This window comes from Sorex araneus, chromosome X (genome assembly GCF_027595985.1).
Source record: "Sorex araneus isolate mSorAra2 chromosome X, mSorAra2.pri, whole genome shotgun sequence".
Classification (NCBI taxonomy): domain Eukaryota; kingdom Metazoa; phylum Chordata; class Mammalia; order Eulipotyphla; family Soricidae; genus Sorex; species Sorex araneus.
Genome location: NC_073313.1, coordinates 355,487,774 through 355,512,807, shown reverse-complemented (window position 1 = coordinate 355,512,807; position 25,034 = coordinate 355,487,774). Strand labels below are relative to the sequence as shown.

The window sequence follows — 25,034 nt, the reverse complement described above, 5'->3', positions numbered from 1 at the left end:
TGGGTAGGAAGAGTCGAACAGCCTAAAGGTGATAGGAAATGCCGTGGCCGGGGCATTGAGGGCAGCAGTGGACCACGCTTCATTTTCACCTTTTGAGAATTAATTTCTAAGTTCTAGAAGAGCTAGAAGATTAAGAACAGTATTTAGAATGCCTTATACATAGCACACAGGTTTGCCAGTTGCTAATAATTGCCCTTATTTGCTTTCTTTAATCTTTCTCCTTAAAACCCATCTATGTCTCTCTGTATATACAGATTGACACACACACATGCACACTCACACATACATTTTTCCATTCATTTGAGTTTAAGCAACTATATGACCACTTAACTCTAAGTGCATCCTTAAATGCCTGGTCCTATTAACAAAAGGCAGAGTTCTCAACCTTAGTAGAGCTATTTATTTTTACTGATTTTTGGTGAACAAAAGAGTTTTTATTGAAACATATTTAGAAAGATGTGAGGGGAGAGAAAGAGAGAAGTATGTGTTCAAGAGAGAACACGGCTTCTCCAGGGTGGAAATAGGCGAGCAAAGAAACATCTAGGCAGGCAAGCGAGTTACATGTTCAAAGGAGAACACAGACTTGAAGAGCAAGGCTAGACTTAATATTGATATAACACTTTGCCTTCCGTATTCTAGTTTTATCATTTAACCCATTAATGCCCTTTATAGTATGTTTCTTTTTGTTGTGTATGGACCAGTCTCAGATTAAGTGTTGCTTATGATTGTCACATTTCTCTACTCTTCTTAAAGCTGAAGCCTCCTGGCTGGGCAGACAGTTCAAGGGCCGGGGGTGCATGCTTCACATACGGGAACCCTGGACTCAATCCCGGCCATCACAGGGACCCCTGAGCACCTTCAGGAGTGACTCCTGAGTACCAATAGGTGTAATTCCCCTTTCCCCTCCGCCCCCATTTTTTTCTGGATTAGAAAGTATTTCCTTAATTTTTTTTATGGTTTAGGTGACATGGTTACAATAGTGTTAAGCTTTATGATATTGATGTGCAAAGTTATTGTACCCCACCACACCAAAGTTCCCAAGACCCCACCTGTGACCATATGTCACCTGTGGTCCACCTCTTCATTTCCTCCAGCCTTCCTTTCACTGCTTGGTTGGTGATCCAAGTTTTATAATACAAGGTATTCAGGGTCATCATTCAATACTGTCTATTCATTTGGTTTTTCTCTCTGTACCACAGACGAGTGAGAGCGTGCCTCTTTCTCCCTCTGACTTATTTCACTTCATGTTACTTCCGTCCATGTTGCAGCTAACTATATGATTTTATCTGTTGCAGCTGAAGCAAGAAGGCTGTTTTCCTATATGTGGCCCCTACCCCTGATTTTTGGGGCCAGGAGAGCTGCACTCAGCAGTGAGGGGTAGGAGCAATGGGAAGGAAACAGGAGGGAGACAAAGGGATAGTAGTGGAGGGAAGTGAACACTTAGGTGGAGGGTGTGGTCCTGAAACATTGTATGCATTAATAATGTTATAAATCTGGCACCTAAATATTTTTAATGTTATTTAAAAATACATATATATATCAAGCGGGATTTTTTATTCCAGGAATGCAAGGATGGTTCAATATTTGCAAATCAATTGGCATAATACACCACAACATTAAAAGGAAAGATAAAAATCATATGATTATATCAATTGATGCAGAGAAATCTTTCAACAAGATCCAACACCCATTCATTCAAAAATAAAAATTCCTCAATAAAATAGGGGTAGAAAGAAATACCTTGTTAGTAATAGCTCTCTGTAAGAGGATCATAACTGGAGCGATAGCACAGCAGGTAGAGCATTTGCCTTGCACGCAGCCTACCTGGGTTCGATCCCTGGCATCCCATATGGTCCCCCGAGCACTGCCAGGAGTGATTCCTGAGTGCAGAGCCAGGAGTAATCCCTGAGCATTGCTGAGTGTGACCCAAAAAGCAAAAAAAGAAGGCCCTAAACACTATTATTTTTTCATTTTTTAAATTTAATCACCGTGAGATACAGTTACAAAGCTTTCATGTTTGAGTTTCAGTCATACAATGATCGAACACCCATCCCTTCACCAGTGCACATTCTCCACCGCCGCTGTCCCCAGTATTCCCCCACCCCACATCACCCCCTGCCTGTATAGCAGACAATTTCCCCCATTCTCTCTCTCTCTCTCTCTCTCTCTCTCTCTCTCTCTCTCTCTCTCTCTCTCTCTCTCTCTCTCTACTTTGGGGCATTATGGTTTGCAGTACAGGCACTGAGAGGCCATCACATTTGGTCCCTTATCTACTTTCAGCACACATCTCCCATCCTGAACGATCACTCCAACCATCATTGACTTATTGATCCCTTCTCTATTCCAGTTGCCTTCTCCCCCAGCTCATGAGGCAGGCTGCCAATCATGGAGCAATATTCCTGACCCTGTCTCTACTGTCCTTGGGTGTCAGTCTCATAAAATGTTATTTTATACTCCACAAATGAGTGCAGTCTATGTCCCTCTCTTTCTGACTTATTTCATTTAGCAGGATACTTCTCATCTAAGCCTTATATAATGACCATCCACATATAAGCAAATTTCATTACTTCATCTTTCCTAACAGCTGCATAGTATTCCATTATGTAGATGTACCAAAGTTTCTTTAATTAGTTTTGTGTTTTCAGGTACACTGGTTGTTTCCAGATTCTGGCTATTGTGAACAGTGCTGCAGTGGACATACAGGTTGCAGATGTCATTTCTTCTGTACTTTTTTTGCACCCTCGGGATGTATTCCCAGAAGTGGTATTGTGAGGTCATACAGAAGTTCAATTTCTAGTTTTTTAAGGAATGCCCATATTGTTTCCCAAAAAGGCTGGACCATTCAGCATTCCCCCCAACAAAGAAAGTGCATTCCTTTCTCTCCACATCCACGCCAGCACTGGTTGTTCTTGTTCTTTTTAATGTGTGCCAGTTTCTGTGGTGTGAGCTGATATCTCATTGTTGTTTTGATTTGCATCTCCCTGATGATTAGCATTGTAGAGTATTTTTTCCCTGTTCCTTTTAGCCATTTGTATTTCTTTTTTGAGGAAGGTTCTGTTCATTTCTTCTCCTCATTTTTTGATGGGGTTGGAGGGTGTTTTTTTTTTGTACAATTCTACTAATGTCTTATATATCCTGGATATTAACCCTTTATCATATTAATTAATCCCCCAAAGAAAGCATACAATAAAATTTACAAGCAAGAAATACTAGAAAAGACATGATACTAAGAGTAGGATGTATAGGCTCTAGTTGCTTATTACTCAATAGTAGATCAGTTTGTGCCTAGCTATACAGAATAGGAAACAATCCTCAAGGATAAGAATCGCTGGATTCACAATTTCCCTAACCAGGTAGTCACAGTACCATAAACGGGTACTTTTCTTACTTGTGAAAATAACCAAAACATCAGAAAACTATTTGATGCATTTGTTTTGTTCCCTCATAGAAGACATTTTTGAAAGCTTCAATCATATTTTGATAAACTATAGGGTTTAGAACCATGGAGATGTATCAGAATCCTGGCTTAAGTACTTCCAAAATTGTATCTTTTGTCCACTCTATTTATTAATAGTATTTTTTTAATTAACAATCCCGCAAAACTTATCAACTATGATTCAAAAAGAAAGTTCTCTGATGATACAGATAGAGATTTTGACGGAAAATACATAGTAACAAATTATAAAAGTAAAAGCCTATATCATTTTATAAAAATAGCAATACTTTACCAAATGTCATAAATAGCCAGTGGGGTCGTCCCATTGTTCATTGATTTGCTCGAGTGGACACCGGTAATATCTCCATTGTGAGACTTGTCGTTATTGTTTTTGGCATATCGAATGCGCCATGGGTAGCTTGCCAGGCTCCGCTGTGTGGGCAGGATATTCCTGGTAGTTTGCCGGGCTCTCCGAGAGGGACAGAGGAATCAAACCCAGGTCAGCCATGTGCCAGGCAAATGCCCCACCCGCTGTGCTGTCGCTTCAGTCCATATGGGATATAAAGAAACATAAACATAGTAAGGGAACAACAAATAGCCAAAGTTACCAGAACTGGAGCTTTTGTCTATAGAACTGAGCTTGCCTGGGGGGAAGGGGTTGCTAGAGGGGTCCTTGAGACATTAGAGGATGAAAACTATAGTAAACTGTACTGTAAATTCTGGTCATTCAATAAAAATGGTAAAAAAATAAAAATAAAAATAAATAAATAGCCAGTGGGTAGGGCATTTGCCTTGCATGCAGCCAACCCGGGTTTGATTCCTCCATCCCTCTTGGAGAGCCCGGCAAGCTACCGAGAGTATCCTGCCCACACAGCAGAGCCTGGCAAGCTACTGGTGGTGTATTCGATATGCCAAAAACAATAACAGCAAGTCTCACAATGGAGATGTTACTGGTGCCCGCTCGAGCAAATTGATGAGCAGCAGATGACAGTGACAGTGATACAGTGATATACCTCATCACATACATCCACATGTATGAATACAAAGGTATTTGTGTGTATAAATATATGTATAACTAGATGTATAACTATAGACATATCTATTTGTTTTACATAATAAATATGCACATTCACCCGATTGCTTCTGTAGCCCTGAGTAATATGCCAATTTCCTGTTTCTTAATTCCCAGTGTTGAAAAACTGTGAACACAAATTCAGTTTATCCCCATAGCGGCACGATATCTCTTACTCGGTGAGCTCTAGCATCTTTCAAGGACTTTGTCTCTTTTATCTCTAAGCCTTCTGATTATTAGCCCGAAGTTTCATATCTTCACTCTTCTCCATCTATTTTACATGCTTTCTTCCACTTTTTTGAACAAATAAGTTTATGATTTCTGAATCATTTTCTATTGATAGTTTTTTTTTTCTTCTGACTGTGGGACAGATGTGCCTGCTTCTTTGAAATTCTCAGAATTTTTGATTGGGCGACCGACACTATAAATTTTACAGTGTTACATGCTACATGTTTTTCTAGTTCTTTCAATTATTTTGGAGTTTATTTTGGAGTACACTCTGTTTTCTTCAAAACTTTGCTATTTCGCAGATTTCATTTAAACTTTGTCCAAACAACTTAATTTAGGTTTTATTTGGTCTCCCTCTTGAGGCAATACCTTCTCACTTGCACTAATGCTCTCTCTCTCTCTCTCTCTCTCTCTCTCTCTCTCTCTCCCTCCCCCCTCCCTCTCTCTTGATGTTTCTGTGTAGGAAGTTCTTCATCGGACTCAGTGGGAATACAGACTATGTCTTATCCCATATCACTTATAAGGATTGCTGCTCCCTCTTGCTCTTGGCATTCCCAACAGTATCTTTGTGTGTACCTCACTCAGTTCTACAACCAGGAACTTTGGTAGGGGGAGAACACTTTCTACAGATCTCTGGAAGTATTGTCTGCTTTCTCCTAGTCCATTCTCTCTCTGTCCTGCCACTTTTTTTGTAATCGCTTTCATTTTGTAGTCACAATGCCGATTTGATTCTTGTTTCTGCATACTTTTTCCCCTGAAAACTTTTAATGTCTTGTTTATTATGATACTCTTAAATTTCATGATATTTTCGACAATTTTTTTAATTTTATCCATTTTTCATTTTATCCTGTTGTGTGCTGATCAGTATCTCCCAAAGATAGCCGGCTCTCACCCTGGGATCACAGGTGTCTGCATAGGTTGAGGAGACTTGTAGAAATGGTTCTTGTACCTGTGAGTTGCTCCCAGCATTTCACAGTGCTCCTAATACAGAGATCTCTGTGCCTATGTACTTTGGTTTAAGGAAGACTTTCACGTATTATTTGTTAGGTTCCTGTCCTTTTTTTCTGTCTTTATAAAACAAAATTAGAGTCTCTCATTTCCTTTCCTCCTGCTCATCTCTGAGTTTTCAAGTGGGATTCCTTCCTCTTCTAAGCTTTTTATCGTTTTGCCTGATAGGAGAAATTAGATTCAGGAATACTGTCTTAGTGTTGCTTCATACGCTACTCTTCATTAATGCACTATCTTCTCCTCTTTCTAAGCAAATTACCATTTTTTTAAATTCTTTTATTGTCTTTCCCTCTAAGTTTTTTTTTTGATGTTTTGTTCTTTCATTTTAGAGGCTCTACTAAAATACCTGTCAATCTGTTGCTTCTCATCCATAGTGAAGGTTGTAGATTAAATTTGTTATTTGGAAGTTCTCTTTGTGCAGGCTGGACTTAAACAAGCAGCCTTCTGGCTTTCACCGAAGGGTGATTAGATGCAAATCAGCATTTTTGTCAAGGCCCCAAATGTCAACGTGGTAAACTACAGTCAGGCTTATTTTAGGAAGAAGATTATGGGGATACTTAACTCTCACCCAGCCAGAGATTCCATTTATAGTAACAGTGTGGATTCCTGCACGCAGAATTGCCGAGACTGCCCCCACCCAAGCTGTAAAAATAGAAAGACTGAAATGTAGCTATCAGGATTGTTAATCACTGAAGTAATTGGACCATTTGAGAGGGGGGTATTTGGTATTTAGCCATATACATTTCAGGTGTTACATGTATTTATATATGTATGTACATATACATACATATATATGAGATTGAAAATCTAAGAAGTCATTGAATTTCCCCCTCTGAAATAAAAGATTAAAAAAATTTTTTTCCCAAAATATGCTCTGTAAGGGATCTTTCAGGAGCATTTGCCTTATAACAAGAAGATGACCCTATCACAGTTTATTATTACAGATGTCTCCAACATTGATTGAAGATTAAGGTTATCTTTGTTTCATGGTCTCCTTACTCCTTGGCAGTGACTTTCCAGAGGAGACGAGGAAGTATCTGTATCTCATATTATAAGTCAGAAACCACATACTTATGGCAAGCAGTAAGGAGACCAACTTAAGCACTCACAGGGTAATTTTCCTTAACATAATGTATATTTTCATGCAGTCACTGTATTCTGCCAGTGGAAACTATAGTCTAGGAAACCTTTCCATAAAATTTGCACACAGTGATGAACAAAAAAAGAAATACATTCAACTTTTTAAAAAGCAGTAGGAAGTTCAGAATGTCATAGAAGTATTTTAAAAATCAGCTTGCTTTGATGTAATGATGGCAAATGTGCTTTCTAACTTAATGCAAAAGTTTGCTCTATGCATCTGACAAGCATTAATTCTGTTTGTTGAAAATGTTAGGTGTGTTTTCTAAATAATAGTCAGTGTCTTTTGAGGTAAAAGAACCTCTCAATTGCTGACTAAAATGTGAACTGGTGACAGAGTTTATAATTTTTATAATATAATGTTTTCAGGGGGCTGGAGCAATAGCACAGTGGGTAGGGCGTTTGCCTTGCACTCGACTGACCCGGGTTTGATTCCTCCGCCCCACAATTCCTCCGCCCCTCTCGAAGAGCCCGGCAAGCTACCGAGAGTATCTGGTCCGCACGGCAGAGACTGGCAAGCTATCTATGGCGTGTTCGATATTACAAAAACAGTAACAACAAGTCTCACAATGGAGACGTTACTGGTGCCCGCTCGAGCAAATCAATGAGATGACAGTTATGATGACCGTGTTTTCAGATATCCTGGATCATTTTTGATTGATAAATTAGTGACCTCTCATACATGTACGCCAGAAGCTCTCAAGATGTAGCAGAGCTATCTACAGGCTGTCGGGATTACAGTCCAGTCCTCAGTAAGGGTCTTTCCTGACGCATTTGTCCCTTTTCTGAGCTCTGGAAAGCTGGAGTTCACTGAGGCAGTGGTAAGACTCAGAAACTAACTTAGGTTTCTGTGGCACCTCAAAGATATATATCAAGGCTTCCTCAGCAGGGGTGCTGCCCCAGAAGCTGGTATGTCTCGTGCTAATGGATGGAGATTCCCTTCAGAAATCTGTGAGAGGCTTGTTAGAGTAAATCTCTGAGAAGAAGACATTATTCATTCTCTGAGTCAATAATAGCATTGATGCACTTCCTTCCGTCCTGTTGACTTAATCTCTTACAGTGAATTAACTGTTTGTTTTCTCAAGTTTTAGTCTCTCTCTGGGGACTTCAGCTTTCTGAGCTGTTGGGTTTGCCTCCTACCAGATGAAAAGGGATGAGCATGTTTACTTTGGCCAACCTTTTTTCATTGGCTTCTGAGAAGGTGGGCGGGCTTACTGAGCTGGGTTCTGTGATGGGGTGCGAGTACACACACACACACACAACCCCCTGTTGTCTGGGGCTTTGAATGCACTTGGTGTCCACTTCTTCCCTGCGTTTTTCTACTGCATCACTCATTCTTGCATTGACCGAAGGCCTAACTTGGCACTGACCCATAGACACCTTCAGACAGAGAAGTGGGATTTGAAGGCCAGAGACAGAATCCAGGGGTTAAGGTGCATGTCCTGCATGACAGCAACCCCAGTTCCATTCTTAATACTGCCTGGTCCCTGAGGCATTTCCTGGTAAGTCCTGGAAGTCCCAAAGAACTATCAGGGTCCAAGTTACACTGCATCCGCTCACTCATACTGATCCACCAGCCCAGTGGGCTAGGCAAGTGGCCCCTGGGTCTCCTGAGCACAGATTGGGAGCCCCTTCCCCCTCCAAAAATAAAGAAAGGTATAACTTAATATATGGAACTGAGTGTATGTGTTTCACAGTGCCTTTCAGAAAAGTTAAGTGGGAAAGAACCTTTTACTAATTTCCCTGAGTAATCCTGAGCTCTGTCATCAGCACTTTGCTCATGTAGGAACATGAATGTCAAACAATTTGTCTTTCCCAGGCCCTTTTCAAATGTTCTTGGGCCATAATTAATAAGAGGTTACTAGTGCCCGTGTTTTATGTTTCTGTTATGCTCTTTATTTCCCATAGCGTAGTACCTAAAGGCCGCAGTAGTCGTGTGGGAATTTTGTAGTTGTAGATTTGAGAATGAGTTTGCTGTTATCACCATTCACTGAAACCTGAGGCTACCTGAGAATACTGTTCAACCCAGAAAAGCAGGCGCCCGCACTCTGTCTGTCTGCACTGTGGTCTGTACTCACCTACACTGTAGCTTTGTAAGTATCTTTATTCGCTTGAGTTCTTGGTGATTCCGAATGATTCAGAAGAGGAGTCTGTGCCTAAGGAGTTAAGCTTAGAAGGGTATATTACATTCACAATAAAATAAATCTGATGTGTATAAAGTGACAAGAGGTTGAGAATAATGGTGTATAGGAAGATTTTGATACTTTGTTACAGAAGTTTAAATGTGATCTTAAGTTATATAAAAATCGCAGCAGAGGGAGAGGGATCGAGAAAGACAGAGACAGAGAGAGGGGAGAGAGAGAGAGAGAGAGAGAGAGAGAGCCCGCCATAAAGGCAGTTTGGAATTGGGGTGTAGGGAGGGAAATTGGGGACATCAGTGGCAGGAAATATACATTGGTAAAGGAACAGGTGTTGGAACATTATATGACTAAAACACAATCATGAACAACTTTGTAACTGTGTATCTCGCTGTGATTCAATTTTAAAAATTAATTTAAAAAATCTTGGTGATTATCCCTCCATCCCTTCATGAATAAGTAAACCAACCAATCCATCAATAAAACAAAAATCAAATTTAAAAAAAAATCTTGGTGATTATGTAAACATCCCTTGTAGTTAGCAACCTTTACATGTAGGTTAAATACATAGAACAGCTTCTCACAGTCAGGCAAAGTGTATAAAATTCTCTATCCCAGGAGTTCTAAGTGTAGCCAGCATGAAAAATGGTAAAAGTACTCTGTTTCCTACATGCCACTGTTCTTTAGCAAAGCATACTGAAAGCACAGTTGTTTTTTTCAGTATCGGTAGTTGGAGTATCTCATCTGTCACTTCTTAGGCTATCAGGTTATTTGTAAAGCTGAATAATTTGAGACACTGGTAAATACTGGCCTCTCTCCCCATACCGGTGTTATTGGCTCAGCTATACATAATTATGTCACACAATAGTGACTTCTCGGAAATCATTTGTGTGTAAGTAGATAGATAGGGTATATAATGACTTGTGGCTGAATTACTCTGCTTGGGTCCTTAACTCTTCTTCTTTGTCACTTTACCACTGAGCTGAACCTCATTTCTCTCATCTGTGACATGAATGCATTTACTTGAGAAGGCTGTTAAGTACATGAAGTGAGATTACATATGATGTAGGCAAAGTATATTAACATGGCTTCTAGAAGATTCTAAACCATCACTATTACTGTTATTCCAAGCACTTCCCCACTGTGGAGTATAATATTCCTGTTTCATTGATAAATAACAATTTTAAAGCAGAAGATCTCAAAAAGCAAGCTCTTGATTGTTAAAATAAATATATATGTGTAGTTCATAAAGTGTTTTCGTCCTCGGTCCCAGGAAGGTAACTCAGAGACACTGAGTGACAGTTTGGTTGTGACACTGCAGGCTGGCCACTCCTCCCCCCCCAACTGTGCTTTCAGTATGCTTTGCTAAAGAACAATGGCATTTAGGAAACAGAGTACTTTTACCATTTTTCATACTAGCTACACTTAGAACTCCTGGGATAGAGATGGGGGTCCTGCTTACCCCATCCTCCGCCAGGCTGAGCACTGCTGAGCGTGGCACCTATAGAAAAATATTAACATAAAAATAAAATGAAATATTAATTGCTTGCATATGATTAAATGACTTCAATCATCGTATCCTAAGGGAGAAAAATGGGACCTGATGTTGGAAAGACAGAGACTAAGCTCAGATTGTGTCTCGATCTGCTTTGACCCCTCGCAGCTCTGTCCTTGAGGACTCTGGTTTATCCTGCCTGCTCTCTGACAGGGCCTAACAATGTTGGAAGTCATGGGAAAGGGACTCAGCATGTGATGTCTTCTTGTTTTCGGCTTGTGCACCGGGGAAGCACCCTGCCCTGACTGTAGCAGGTGGGCTGAACTAATGCGATGGGAAACTAGCAGAGATGCTCTTCTTTCGGAGCTGCAAAAGGATCACTTACCATGGCCCATTTACCGCGCAGCAGGCTTCATTGCTGCACCCCCCAAAAATTATTGCATCTGTGATAAGCCATCGGAACAGCAACATTTATTGAAGACTGTGCTCTTTGTTTCGAAAAGTGCCTTTTTAATGAAGCAAATTGACCATAAACCATACCTGAATGTCGTACTCCATACTTCATAGCTATACTTCAATTTATTTCCTAACTTCCTTTGTGAAAAAAAAATGATTGATAATAACAGATTCAGGAAAAATAAATATTGAAATACCCCCCTCCCTCCGACATACCCAGTATCAAAAAGTCCCAATGTGTATATTCACTTTCCTGTACTTTTCAAGAAATCTTAGTTGTGCTTCATGATCAAAAGTTGACTCTGGTAGACTCCAGATGAGAATATAAAATACATGATAATGTTTCCTTAGAGTAGAGTGAGTTGGCCGGCCTAAAACTTCTTTAATGAGACAGTAACTTTAGAAAATGTTTTGTCATGTATTCAGATTTGGAAACTTCCCCTGCACAGCTGTGTTATAAAATCTGGTATATTTCCTTGACCTCAGTGATTTTTTTTTGCCAGTAGGTTTCTATATGAATAAAGAAATTTTTATTACTGTGACTTATCCTATCAAATTTGGACTATAGATTTCATTGATACTATTATTATGATAGCTAAAAAAAATAAAAATGTAAGTTTCACCCAACAGGTAGTGAGTATTCTCTAAAATCAAAAAAAGGAAGTCCAGTCTCATTGACCTAGTATTGGTTGTGATAAACAGTCTCTGGTCTTCTTATATTTTTGAGAGGCAATGATGCATTCAGAGCACATAATAGAACTTCCTTATTGTTTTGGTACATTCCCATGATTTCAGCGTGCACTTTAATTCTCAATTTGTTATTGATATAGATCAACCCAACGTAACTCTGTAGTTGCTCAGAGAGTTTCCCTTGCATGCAGTTTTGTTTAACATGGGTCACAGTATGGATCATTTATAGAAAATAATGGATTGCTTCCTCTTTCTGCCAACTGATTTGATCAGACTGAAGTTCCTTATGTACTGTGGGTTACATAACCAGTAAGGAATCTGTGTGGTACATTTTTTTAATATGACAGTACCCATATTAACTATTTATAGTCTCTAAATCTTTGAGGATATTTTAATAAATTCAAGGAATCCCTTAGCTTAAAGTGAATAGACTTGAAATTAAAATGAGTAATGAGTTATTAAAAAGGAATCAATTACCAGACTTGGAAAACAGATCATTTTCATTAGTTGATTGTTCTGGTTTACTTTGAATTGGCCAGGGATAAAGCAACTATATTTCTAACTTTCCCATTTAAAATGTGTGTAATACATTTCAGCATTTTTCTGCTGCCAAATAGGGTACAATAAAACATAACTTCCTTTTAAATTTTTCTGTCGGGGTTTGTTCGGGAAGGGAGGCCACTCCCAGCTGTGTCCAGTTCTTACTCTTGGTTCTGTGCTCTAGGACCATCCCTAGTCAGTGCTCAGGGGACTTTGTGTAGTGCTGGGCACCAAAGTTGGGTTAGCCACGTGCAAGACAAGCTTCTTAACCCAGTACTCCCTCTTCAGCCCCTCATTTTACTTTCTCAATGAAGACTTTATAGCATCTGAGAATGTTTTGAATTACTTCTACATCCTTTATCAACCATAGGTTCAGGATAAATATGCTGACATTGTATTAGACCAATGATTTAGTGATTATTTACCAGTATGGTTAAAAGTTGCCTTAAGGAGAAAGTCAGCTGAATCATTAAATTCCACTTAGTAGAGATTACTTTATTCAGTGACATCTAATTTACCAAGTTTTCTTTTATGGGTAATAGTTAAGGCACCCCTAAATACAAAAATACCTTTGTGCTTTTAGAATAAAAAGTCAGAAGGACATACAAGCTCTAGGACATAGAACATCTTGCTAGAAGCTTAATAATCTAACAAAATTTCAAAGATGAATCAACTTTAGTATCCTCATTAAGTCTACCTAATTTTTTTTATAACATAATATATCATTGTATGGTGGAATCGTGTTTGCAGCCATGCAACCATGCCTAATTATGGACTTGTCCCCAGTGTTTTGCTGTTCCAAATAATTCTGTTATGTTTGCTCAGCTACATTTATTCAACAGCTCAAGTTTTTCCTCTCTGCTCATACCTTTCTGATAAATTTGATTCCTATCTATATTAAAGTCTGCTTCTGGGGCTGGAGCGATAGCACAGCAGGTAGGGCGTTTGCCTTGCATGCAGCCGACCCGGGTTCAATTCCCAGCATCCCATATGGTCCCTCGAGCACTCCTGAGTGCATGAACCAGGAGTAACCCCTGTGTATCGCTGGGTGTGACCCAAGAGGAAAAAAAAAGTCTGCTTCTAACTTTGTTGTGTTGCTGATATTGTTCCATTAAACTCTGTTAAATGGACTCTGTTCCATTAAACTGTTATAAAGCAGTTTAACTATTATCACTGTATCACTGTGATCCCATTGCTCATCGATTTGCTTGAGCAGGCACCAGTAACATCTCCATTGTGAGACTTGTTGTTACTGTTTTTGGCATATCGAATACGCCACGGAAGCTTCAATATTTGCAAGAGATAATTTCCCCCTTTTTCTTCTTTTTCAGAAATTGTGGGTTATTAGTGCAATTTAGTTTTCACATTATGGTAATATAATTCACAGAATTTCAAAATGAGTGTCATCTTGTATTCAATGAAATTGAATAAATGCAATTGATAACGTAGTGGGCTAACAACACTTGCAATCAATAGGAAAACAAAAAAATCCCCCCTTTGAGTTTTAAATTATTTCTTTTTTAACTTTTTGGGTCACACCCAGCGATGCACAGGGGTTACTCCTGGCTTTGCTCAGGAATCACTCCTGGTGGTGCTTGAGGGACCATATGGAATGCTGAGAATTGAACCCGGGTTGGCTGCATGCAAGGCAAACGTCCTACCGCTGTGCTCTCACTCCAACCCCTAGCATTTTCTTTATATAAGAGCAATACACTATTTTTATATTTGCATTTAGCTGTTATTTTTATATTTTTATTAAAAAGTGGCATTTTTTCCATGTCACTCTTAGTCACCATATGGAAAATAAAGGTTCTGTTTTTTGGGTTTTTTTTTTCTTTTTGGGTCACACCTGGCGATGCACAGGGGTTAACTCCTGGCTCTGCACTCAGGAATTATCCCTGGCAGTGCTCAGGGGACCATGTGGGATGCTGGGAATCGAACCCAGATCGGCCACGTGCAAGGCAAATGCCCTACCCACTGTGCTATCACTCCAGTCCCCAAAACTTTTAATATTTTAACCATAAATGATAAATTTGCTTTTCTAGTATTTATGGCTCTCATTTTTTCCTAGCCTAATTTCAGAGATCTAGTAGCTCTAGAATAATATTAAGAATACAACCACCAAGAAGCCATAGCGATGTATAGGGGGCAAGGCAATTGCTCTGCATGTGGCCAGTCCTGGTTTGAATCTCATCCTCACATACGGTCTCCTGAGCACCACCAGGTGTGGCCCCCAACCCAAAAACTAATCACAGTATAATAGCAGTCATAATTATTTTTTGAATTGGGGGCCAGAGAACTATTCAACCAGCAAGGCACATGCCTTGCACAAAGCTGATCTGGAGCATCGCCAGGTGTGGCCCAAACACCAAAAAGGGAAAGAAAAGAATTAAAGGGGAAATCCAAATAGACCTTTAAAAGGATAATGTGTTTAATACTTAGAAAAAAATATTAAAAAGAAATATTGAGACATAGCACAATGTAAAAAGACATTAATTCATTAGTTAAATTGTGTAAAATGCCTTAGCATGACAGGAGTAAGCACACCTTCCTGGATCTCATGGAGGGCAACCAGGAGCATCTTGAGTGAGTGCCATACTATGCCACTTGCTGAGAAATTTGCCCTGTCCTTTAAAGAAGCTCCTTTAATGTTTCCTGTAAAACAAGTTTCCAGGCTGTGAATTCCTCAAGCTGTTGCCTGTCCCTACAGCTTTGTCTCCTTCCTTCAACTCTGAACCATAATTTAGCTGAATAGAGTGTTTTGGTGAGTTGCTCATTTCACTGAGTTTTTGTGCTCCCTCCCTCCAGTCCCTTCTGGCCTGTTGTCTCCTTTGACAAATCTGCTGTGAGTGTTCTGGGATCTCTAAATTGCTTCACTGATCTTGCTGCTTTCAGTATTCTGTCTCTATCTCCAGCATTTTTCATCTTGAGTACAATGTGTCTTGGAGTTTTCCTAATTGGGTCTATTTTCATTGGGACCTCTTGTTCCCAGTGCCCATAGCCCTCAAGTCTAGGACATTCCTGTGATGCCTTTCAGTATTGTTGTGTCCTCCAGTTTGCCTTCCTGTTCTTCCAGGACTCCCATGACTCTTACTGTTCCTCTTGAACTCATCATGTGTTTCTCTGCTGTGCTGTTCATTTCTTTTCAGGCTACCACCTTCTGCTGTTTTCTAGCAGTTTCCCTCATCTCTTGGAGTTCCTTGATCTTTTTCCCAACTGCTGTTAATATACACTTCAAGAGCTTCTATTGGGTATTTTAAAATCACATACCAAGCTCGACATTTCTGCTTGTAGCTTTCTCATTTCAGCAATCCTTCTTTCTTCCGCACCGCTGGCCTTGCTGACTAGCTGTGCCACTGTGCCTTTGATCTTATCAAAGATCCTCACAGTGCTGTCACTGCAGTCGCTGTCTGGGGATTTACTGAGCTGGTTGGTGCTATTTGAGCCCTCTGTTCTCGTTTTTTGCTCATGCAGCTTGGTGGGCTTCTACCCATCTTCCTCATTGGGTTTGCCATGCTCCTGGTGTGCTATGATTAGTGTGAAATTACGGGGAGCTGTCGCACAGCTGCATAAGCTGCTGTGTTAAGTAATTGGGCCCCTTGCAATGGGAGAGTTTGCGTGTGAGGGCTGCTGGACCTCGCCGACACGGAGGGGGATCCAACAGCTCCTGGTTCAAAAAGGCCACGGAGTTGTCTGCTAGGTTCTGGATTTACCTGGAGAGGTGTGGTGGCCTGCAGGGTTCTGGAGTATACAGGTGTATACATGTATCCCTGACCACTGAGCTATATCTCTGGCCCCCATATAATGTTTATTTATCATGATTTATGTTTTATTTATTGAGAATCTGATATAAATTATATTACTTATATCTTTCTCATCCAAAAGATGATAAAAAAGAAAAAAAATCTATGGACATACTGGAATGCAAAATATTTTAAAATGCAAAATAAGATTTTAGCTTTCTAGTTTAGGCTTAGCTACAAAATATTGGCTATTTAAACAAAAATATGAATTACTCATATTAGTTTAAAGACAAAGATTAGATAAAGAAAAATGATCAAGCTATTCAAAATATAATGAAAAGAAAGCTTGTGTAGCTATGTTACTCTTAAATAAGCTGCAAGGGGAAAATATTACTAAAGAAGAGTTTGCTCTATCAGGTCTCAATAACAAATATTAAAAATGAAAGAGGTACTATCATTGTGGGTGATCCAAGGATGGAAGTATAATAGCAGAATCTTTGAAATAACTTTGTCAATAAATTTGGAAGTTTAATGAAATGTCAGTCTAGTAAAAGATAGTATCTCTTCTGTAGTGACAGAACAAGAGCTAAAGCTTTCCATGCAGCTTACCTCAGTTCAAATCCCCGGCATCACATATGGTACCCCAAGCACTGCCAGGAGCGATCCCTGAGCACCACCTGATAGGACCTAAAAATAAACAAACAAAGAAGATAAATGATGTTCTGGAGCCCATGATAATCTGCATCTCAAGTGCCCATTAAGTCATTATCAAATGTAGTCCACCCAATGTTTCCTTTGCTTCACACTTCAGAAGATGCCAGAGCAGCAGATGACCCCTTCTGTATTCCTCGCATTCCATCTAAAAGCCCAGTCGTGTCAGGGGCATTTTGTCATACATCACTGCCAAGCAAGCATTTAAAAATCATATAAAAGGACTGAGTGATCTGTTGCCCATAGAGTGTCTTTAATTCACCATCAAGGTCTTAGCAGTCATGAGGGAACAGTGCATTCTTATTTCTGTGACAGAAGAGATCAAAAAAAAAACAAAAGCCAAATTATTGTGACCAAAAAGAAACAACCAAGATAATGTTATTGTTGAAAGAAAAGGAAAAAACTCTACAGGAAATAGCTGAGCACTTAGCTGGTAGATAACAAGGAAAAACAAGAAGATATTATGGCTAGAAAGAAAAGAGTCCTCAGAGTTTTTATTCTCCAACCCCTGTTCTCTGTTCTGGAGACATTAATACTGGGTTAAAAGGCCAGATTATAGTTGATAACTAATCAATTTTAACATTTGGGCAATGCCATCAGTTTCTATGAAAAAGGACCACTACAATAGAAGCTGTAAGAGTCTGTGTCTACAGAAACCTTCCTTGCTGTCAAGCCTACCAGGAAAAGTGCCTTCTGCTTACCCAGGAGAAGGGTGAACACCTAAGCTCAAAGGCAATGCAGATCACGGACACCTGAAGTTAGAGGCCCAACCTTACAAGAAAGGCTTAACCATGTTGTAGAATGGGCAGGAAATATCAGGATCAAACCATAAAAAAATAAACTTGGAATGAAATAAAAATACCGTCATGATTGAAGCAGGAGAAGGATTTCTAAAACAAACTAGGCACAGAGAATAGTAACTGTAAAATCAAAGTCTAATTCAAAAGCATCAAACATAAGAACTTGTCTTCATTCTGTAAAACATTAGAATGAGAGATACACAGGGGAGCTAAAGACATAATGATTGCAGGGCCTGGAGCAATAGCACAGCGGGTAGGGCATTTGCCTTACATGCAGCTGACCTGGGTTCGATTCCCAGCATCCCATATGATCCCCTGAGCACTGTCAGGGGTGATTCCTGAGTGCAGAGCCAGGAGTGACCCCTGTGCATCGCCAGATGTGACCCAAAAAGCAAAAAAAAAAAAAAAAAGACTTAATGATTGCAGCACGACAACGGAGTTCATGCAAACTCACTCTGCAAATCAAAAGAAAACCAGCACCTCATGGAATGTAATTGAACTTCAGAAGATATTTTGAAAATTTCAGTAAATTCAAAAGCCCTTTAAGTGAATCACCAGAGAAACACACGTTGAAGCCACAGTGAACTATCACCACACCAAATTAGCCAAATTAAGGAGTTGCCAAGAATGTGGTGAAGATAGTACTGTGAACTACCACATTTGATCTGCTTGTAGGCAAGAAAAAAAAAGAATGGGTGTGGCTGTTTTGGAAAGCTCTTTGGAATTATCAACTAAAGCTGAACATACCAAATAACCCAATATTCCTACCTTAAGGTGATATAGCCAACAAAAATGCATGTACACATGTACCAAAAGTCATATATAAAAATGTCCATAGCGACATATGTATAGTGCTTCTGGATTGAAAACCATCTATCAGTAAAATAAGTTGCTGTATGTTCATTCAATAGAAAATTATATAATAAAGATATAATAAGCTGTCTAACAAAGACATAATATAATATTGCTACATATATTAACATAGATATAATATATAACATAAGCAGTGTTGAGTGAAGAAGTAAGACCCAAGAACACACTACATGATTATATGTAGATGAAATTTATTAGCAGGCAAACATCGACTACAGTACTAAGGAATATGTATTTGTCTGCCTGGACTGCCATAACAAAATACCAGGTGTTGTAAATGACTGACATATAAAGTCTTACATCTCTGAGGGCTGGGAGTCCAAGGTGAGCGTGCCAGATGGCAAGACCCTAACGAGACTCTTCCAGACTTGGACATGATCCCCGCAGACCTCCGTGGTGCACTTGGGAGGAGAGAATGAGCTGAGCACTGTGGGATGTCCTTATGGAAATGCTAATCCTGTCTGTCTCAGCCCCGTCCTGTGGTCTCATCTTAGCCTGAATTTCCTGTCTCGGGATGCAGTTACATTGGGGTGAGGGCTTCACCTTAGCAAGTGCGGGCACCAGGATAGGAGCACAATTCAGGCATTAGCAGGACGACAAGTATTAGTGAAAATAGGTAGGGAAGGCGGAATAGAGGCTCCCTGACATGTGAGTAGAAGAAATTGTGATACTGGATGTCTTCACTAGCTATGTTTTAACCCACTTAGCTATTCATTTGTAAATTAAATTGCTCATAAATACGTATACACATATATACATATATATACACATGTGTATATGTATGGGTGTGTATATACATATATGCACACACATATACACACATACACACACATGTATATGTAGATGAGATGTACATGTCATCTACACACACAGAGAAAGAGAGAGAATGCTCATTTTTGTTTTGGAGCACACTCCACACTCAGCAATCCTCAGGGCTTACTCCTGACTCTGTGCTCAGGGATCATTCCTGGCAGGGCTTGGGAGACCAAATAAGGTGCTGTGTATCAAACCCAGCTTGCTCATGGGCAAAGGAAACGCCCTCATTTATATTTTATATGATTTTCTGAGTCTGTGATATGCTCAAATGACTTAAATTTGTAAGAAAGAAATGAAACTATTTTATCCATTCTTATTTTCTGTCCAACAATTTGTTAGCTTGGATTTTCTGTCCCATTTATGTTATTGTTATTAACAGGGATTGTGTTTAACTACTGTCACTTTCTGGTTCCCTTTAGAACTTGTCTTCGTATATTGATTTTCTAATATGTTGTTTTTCTTTTGGAATATTTTGAGTATGTATTTCCTGATACTCTGATGAATTGAGTTGAAATGATGGAGTTTTGTCCTTGAACATTTTCCCATGTAGCAATTTCCAACTTTCCTTAATCCCCAGTCTGCACTTTATTAAGTTGAATCAGTTGTTAAAAATATATTGGGTTCTATTAAAGATTATCTCTGGTAAGATTAAAGAATAGAGGGACATTCAAACGTGTACTATCTCCAAATATCATCCATTTTTTAAGATAAATAGAGTTATTATGTGACTACTTTCTTCTGGTACCACTTGTCCGTTAACTTGATATAACAACGAGAAAGATACATTAATTCATACTTGCAGCGCATCTTCAAAGAGATGGTGAGATACCGTCATAATCGAAGAGGCAGACAGGAATCGGGTTTCCTCCTGAGTAGAGGAATGGGTCCTCCCTGAAGAAAAGTCTCATCCTCGTGTTTTTTACTGTAGATAATCCGCGCCTTTCTGCTCTTCCCAACGATTGAGCGGATGTCGACGTCCCCCAACGGGAAGATCGCCACTCCGCTCCTGTGCTGGCTTCGCTACGTCCTCTACGTCACTGGCTACGCGCTGCTGAAACCGTGCCCGGCGTTCGTCAAGTCCTTAGTCATTCGATTCCTCCTTCAGCTGATGAACATCGAGAACGAGTGTTTCAACCTGAATTTATTTGAAGCGTTCTGCCTCAGTAAGCAATTTTTTAAATATTTACCTTTATCCTGGTATCAGAAGCTATTGAGTTAAATCATCTCAAGTCAAGGATAATATCCTTTGGGAAATTGCGGGGTGGGGCTGGAGCGATAGCACAGCGGGGAGGGCGTTTGCCTTGCACGCGGTGGACCTGGGTTCGATTCCCAGCATCCCATATGGTCCCCTGAGCACCGCCAGGAGTAATTCCTGAGTACATGAGCCAGGAGTAACCCCTGTGCATTGCCGGGTGTGACCCAAAAAAAGCAAAAAAACAAAACAAAACAAAAAAAAAAAAAACGAGAAATTGCGGGGAGGTTTTCCCCCAAATTTTGAATACCATAAATAAAATGAAAATAGTTTGAAAAGGGTTCTGTATGACAGAACAGAAAGCCTCATGAAGCATGACCCTTATCCTTCTGAGTGGCCACTCGAGCCACTGGACAGTGAGAGAGAATTCTTATGCGCATAATATATGTTGAGCCCATACAGGAACCCAGGGTGATCCCTGTTACCTGAAGAAATGGAAGAATCTTGCAAAAGTCAGTCTAGTGAAACCAGGCCCAATATTCTTGTGGAGCCATAGGATGACGCTGTTGTTTTCTTATTTAAATGTTTCAGAGGAGTTTAAATTATAAAAGCAATAAGTAGTGTTATGGGGCTGGAGCGATAGCACAGTGGGTAGGGCGTTTGCTTTGCATGCAGCCGACCCGGGTTCAATTCCCAGCATCCCATATGGTCCCCTAAGCACCGCTAGGAGTAATTCCTGAGTGCATGAGCCAGGAGTAACCCCTATGCATCGCCGGGTGTGACCCCCCCAAAAAAATAATAATGTTATGGTAACATAATATTGGGTACTTTGTCAGTGATATTTTTAATGTGCAAAAGAATGTTTTTACTACTTTACTTTTTTGTTTTAATTGTTGTTGATAATATAATTTCTAATTTTAGTTAATATTAATTTATTATGTTTTTATTCATTATTTACATAATGGAATAATTCTACTTTTGAATCTATAAAATGGGGGTAATAATAGCTCATACTTCAACACTATTGTAGGATTAAATAATAATGCCAACTACCTATCTAGTATATCATTTATGATTGATTTTGAGTAAATAACAGTTACATTAGCTAATGGAACTATTTTAAACTTTTACCTACACATCTCAGAAAAATTAATTATGTTTAGGCAATGTTTCTGTTCCCATTTTACATTTTCCTTCATTTACATATAAAGATACTGAAGTACAAAGAAATTATACAATTACTCATATATATGGTGATTGGTATCAAACTTAGATATTCTACCCCTGTGTTACATCTTACTCTAACCTTTTTGTCCCAGATGATGCAAAGGCATGTAAGTTTTAAAAGAAACTTTATGTGCTCATCTCCATTAAGAGAGGCACAAGATCACGCCCTTGGTGACCCCAGAAACAAGTCACAGCCATGCCTTTACCACTGTACAGCTGCAGATGATATGGGAGGTGTTGTTCCAAATAGATGGCACTACACAGTCATCACAAATGCACAGTTCCTCAAATTTTTTGTATTGGTGGATTATTTTTCCCCTTAGGTATTATAACCTTAGCATAGCAGTAGAAGAATATGAGAAAAAGGTACAGGAAGCAAAGCTAAGGACAGTCCGAGATTAAAGTTGAAACTGTCCCTTAAAAATCAATTGTTCGGGGCTGGAGTGATAGCACAGCGGGTAGGGCGTTTGCCTTGCACGCGGCCAACCCAGGTTCGAATCCCAGCATCCCATATGGTCCCCTGAGCATTGCCAGGAGTAATTCCTGAGTGTAGAACCAGGAGTAACCCCTGTGCATCGCCGGGTGTGACCCAAAAAAAAGCAAAAAAAAAATAAATAAAAATCAATTGTTCTAGGGACCAGAGAGATAGAACAAAGGGTAACATAGTTGCCTTACGTGCTGCTGACCGTATGGTGCCTGAGCCCTGCCAAGTGTGTTCTCGAAGGGCTGAGCCTAAAACAAACCCAGAGCACCTGTCACTGTCATCCCGTTGCTCATCGATTTGTTTGAGCGGGCACCAGTAACGTCTCTCATTGAGAGACTTATTGTTACTGTTTTTGGCATATCCAATACACACGGGTAGCTTGCCAGGCTCGGCCGTGCGGGCTCCATACTCTCAGTAGCTTTCCGGGCTCTCCGAGAGGGGCGGAGAAATCAAACACGGGTCGGCCGGTGAAAGGAGAAAGCCCAACTGCTGTGCTATCGCTCCCGCCCCTGAGCACTACTGCATGTAAAAACAAAAGCAAATTATTTTATTGATCCAGTTCTCATCCTTCCTTCAGATGAGAGAAAAGGAATAAATGACCTGACCAGTGAAATGTCACTGGCTACGGTGAGAAGCCCAAAACTCTCATTTTGCTTTTACCCCAGACCCACTGAGCTCTCGAATTTGTTTTTTCCCTTCTCTGGTTTTTAGTCATTGACCAAATCAAGGGTTACATTCAATGATCTCTAACTTATATAAGACCAGATGAAAATCACTTGAAATTCTGGCAAAAATAAAATGATTCCATATATACCTCAGTAAGTCATTTTATTTTCCTGTTTAGTTTTCATCCTCTTTTGGTATTATTATTTTTGCTGCATCAAAAAAATTTTTGGGTGGGGAGTCATGGGTGATGAAGGGGTTTGGGCTGTACCCATAGTGCTCAGGGATGACTCCTTATCATACTCAGGGCACGACCATTTGTGCTGCCGGGATTGAATTTAGGTCGGCTGTGTGCAAGGCAAGTGCCTTACATACCGTATAGCATCTATGGCCACTATTTTTTTTTTTTTGGTGGAATGAGGAATTTAAAAGGCATTCTCCGGACAGGGACTCCATCTTCCTCCAAAGACCTCTTTTTCCAGAGAGTTGGAATAGAGAGACACTTTTCCCTCTTTCTCCTACTAGATCCTAATAGCTCTACAAACTATCAAACAAGCATAAGTTGCCTCTGAAAGCCAGAAAGGAAAACATACTCTGCAGTGACCTGGGACCCAAGAGACAACCCCGTTGTACATTCCGTCCAATACTGGAGTTTCTTTCACCACGTAAACCCTAGCCGTGGGGTCGGCAACCCAGAAACACCAACAAGGCCAGATCAGCAAAGGCCCAGACAAAAGCCTCCCCCCAGCCAAAGGGACCAGGAAAATGGCTAGTTTGGATAAGAAACTTGTAGATAACAGCTTGAGTCTCTCCCAGCACCACAGCAAAAACTAGCCCTGTCCCCACCAGGCCAGCCAAGACCAAGTGGGAGTCCTGCTGGGTGTCACCTTCTTCCAGTGACCCTGGTGCGGCTCTCCCATTCCCCGCCAGGACCCTGCCTGGGAGCAGAGGGCGGGGCCTGCACCGGAGCCCCTTGCCACGGACACCTTTTCCCATGTCAGCAGCGGCCCTGGCGGGAGCCCTAGCAGCTTCAGACAGAGTGGCTCTGAGAGCAAAGGAAGTGCCTAGGGACGGGCGGGGGTGGGGGGAGGGATAAGATAATAATAAGATAATTAGATAATAAGAAAAGCATCAGATGGGGCTGGAGTGATAGCACAGCGGGTAGGGCATTTGCCTTGCATGTGGCCCATCCGGGTTCGACTCCCAGCATCCCATATGGTCCCCTGAGCACCGCCAGGAGTAATTCCTGAGTGCAGAGCCAGGAATAACCCCTGAGCATCGCTGGGTGTGACCCAAAAAGAAAAAGGAAAAGAAAAGAAAAGCGTCAGAACACCCAAAGTCAGAGAGCCCATAGCTCGTGTGCCACAGGAGCCAGCTGAAAGATCCATTATAGAACTGAAAGGAAGAGTGGACAAATCCACAGTTATGCTCCATACCTAAATTATAATAATTTATATTATTGCATTATTGATTTAAATTATATTTAAAGTAATTTGTTACATTTAAATTATATAAATAATTTAAATTATATTATTTAATATTATATATTAAATAATGCAATGATTTATATTATAATAATTTACATAAATAAATACTCCTCTCCGAACAGCTGATTGGACGCTAAAACAGAAAATTAGAGAGGATATGGGAAATCTCCTTTACAATAACACCCACAGACAGGATACCATAAACATTTATAAACACTCCTGCCCAAACGTTCTGTTAGTCTTTCGATGACCAACTGCTATAATTTCTTTATACCTCTAAACCTAAATATTTTCTAAACCCAAATCAAGACGGCGGATATAAGGTTTCAGTTCTCGCTATCTGTTCAGTGGCTATATATAATGTATTATCAAGGGTTTCATATTTTTAATTAAAGAAGATAATTATGTAAAGGTATTTTTTTTTATTTCTATGCCAGAGTTCTATTCTCTTCAAGTAACAGGGCCCAAAAGCTACACTTGAAATAAATCTTCCTTTCAGCAACAGCAGTTGACCTCTCACTGGGTCTCCTAGCAGCCCAAGGAGGAAGACAGTTCGGACACAGCACACGTCTCCTTCACGCCAGGCAGCCGGACCCTTCCAGCCACGCTGCTGTTTGGGAGGCTCAGAGGCTGCCTCCCCGGCACAACTCTGGTTGAATTATTCCGAGTGTGAAAAGGCTCTCACCCAGACAAGACACAGCCACCCTGCCTGACTCCTTCTCCAGACACCGGGCAAACAATCTCTCAAAGCCCAGCCCTCCTGTTTCTCACTTCCGTCTCTCCTCTCTCGCCCAACTTTCCATCTGACCTTCTGGGATACTTCTAGATACTTCTAAGG

At 40.2% G+C, this 25,034-nt stretch overlaps 1 protein-coding gene across 2 annotated transcripts in view; it reads left to right on the top strand.

The window, feature by feature from the left end:
- LDAH (lipid droplet associated hydrolase) overlaps positions 1-25,034 on the top strand; it is a 104,429-nt gene that overhangs the window by 54,662 nt on the left and 24,733 nt on the right. For both annotated transcript variants that reach the window (XM_055122624.1, XM_055122625.1), the window contains exon 5: positions 20,072-20,306. In XM_055122624.1, coding sequence (XP_054978599.1) covers positions 20,072-20,306 — 235 coding nt within the window. The remainder of the gene's footprint in view (positions 1-20,071; positions 20,307-25,034) is intronic.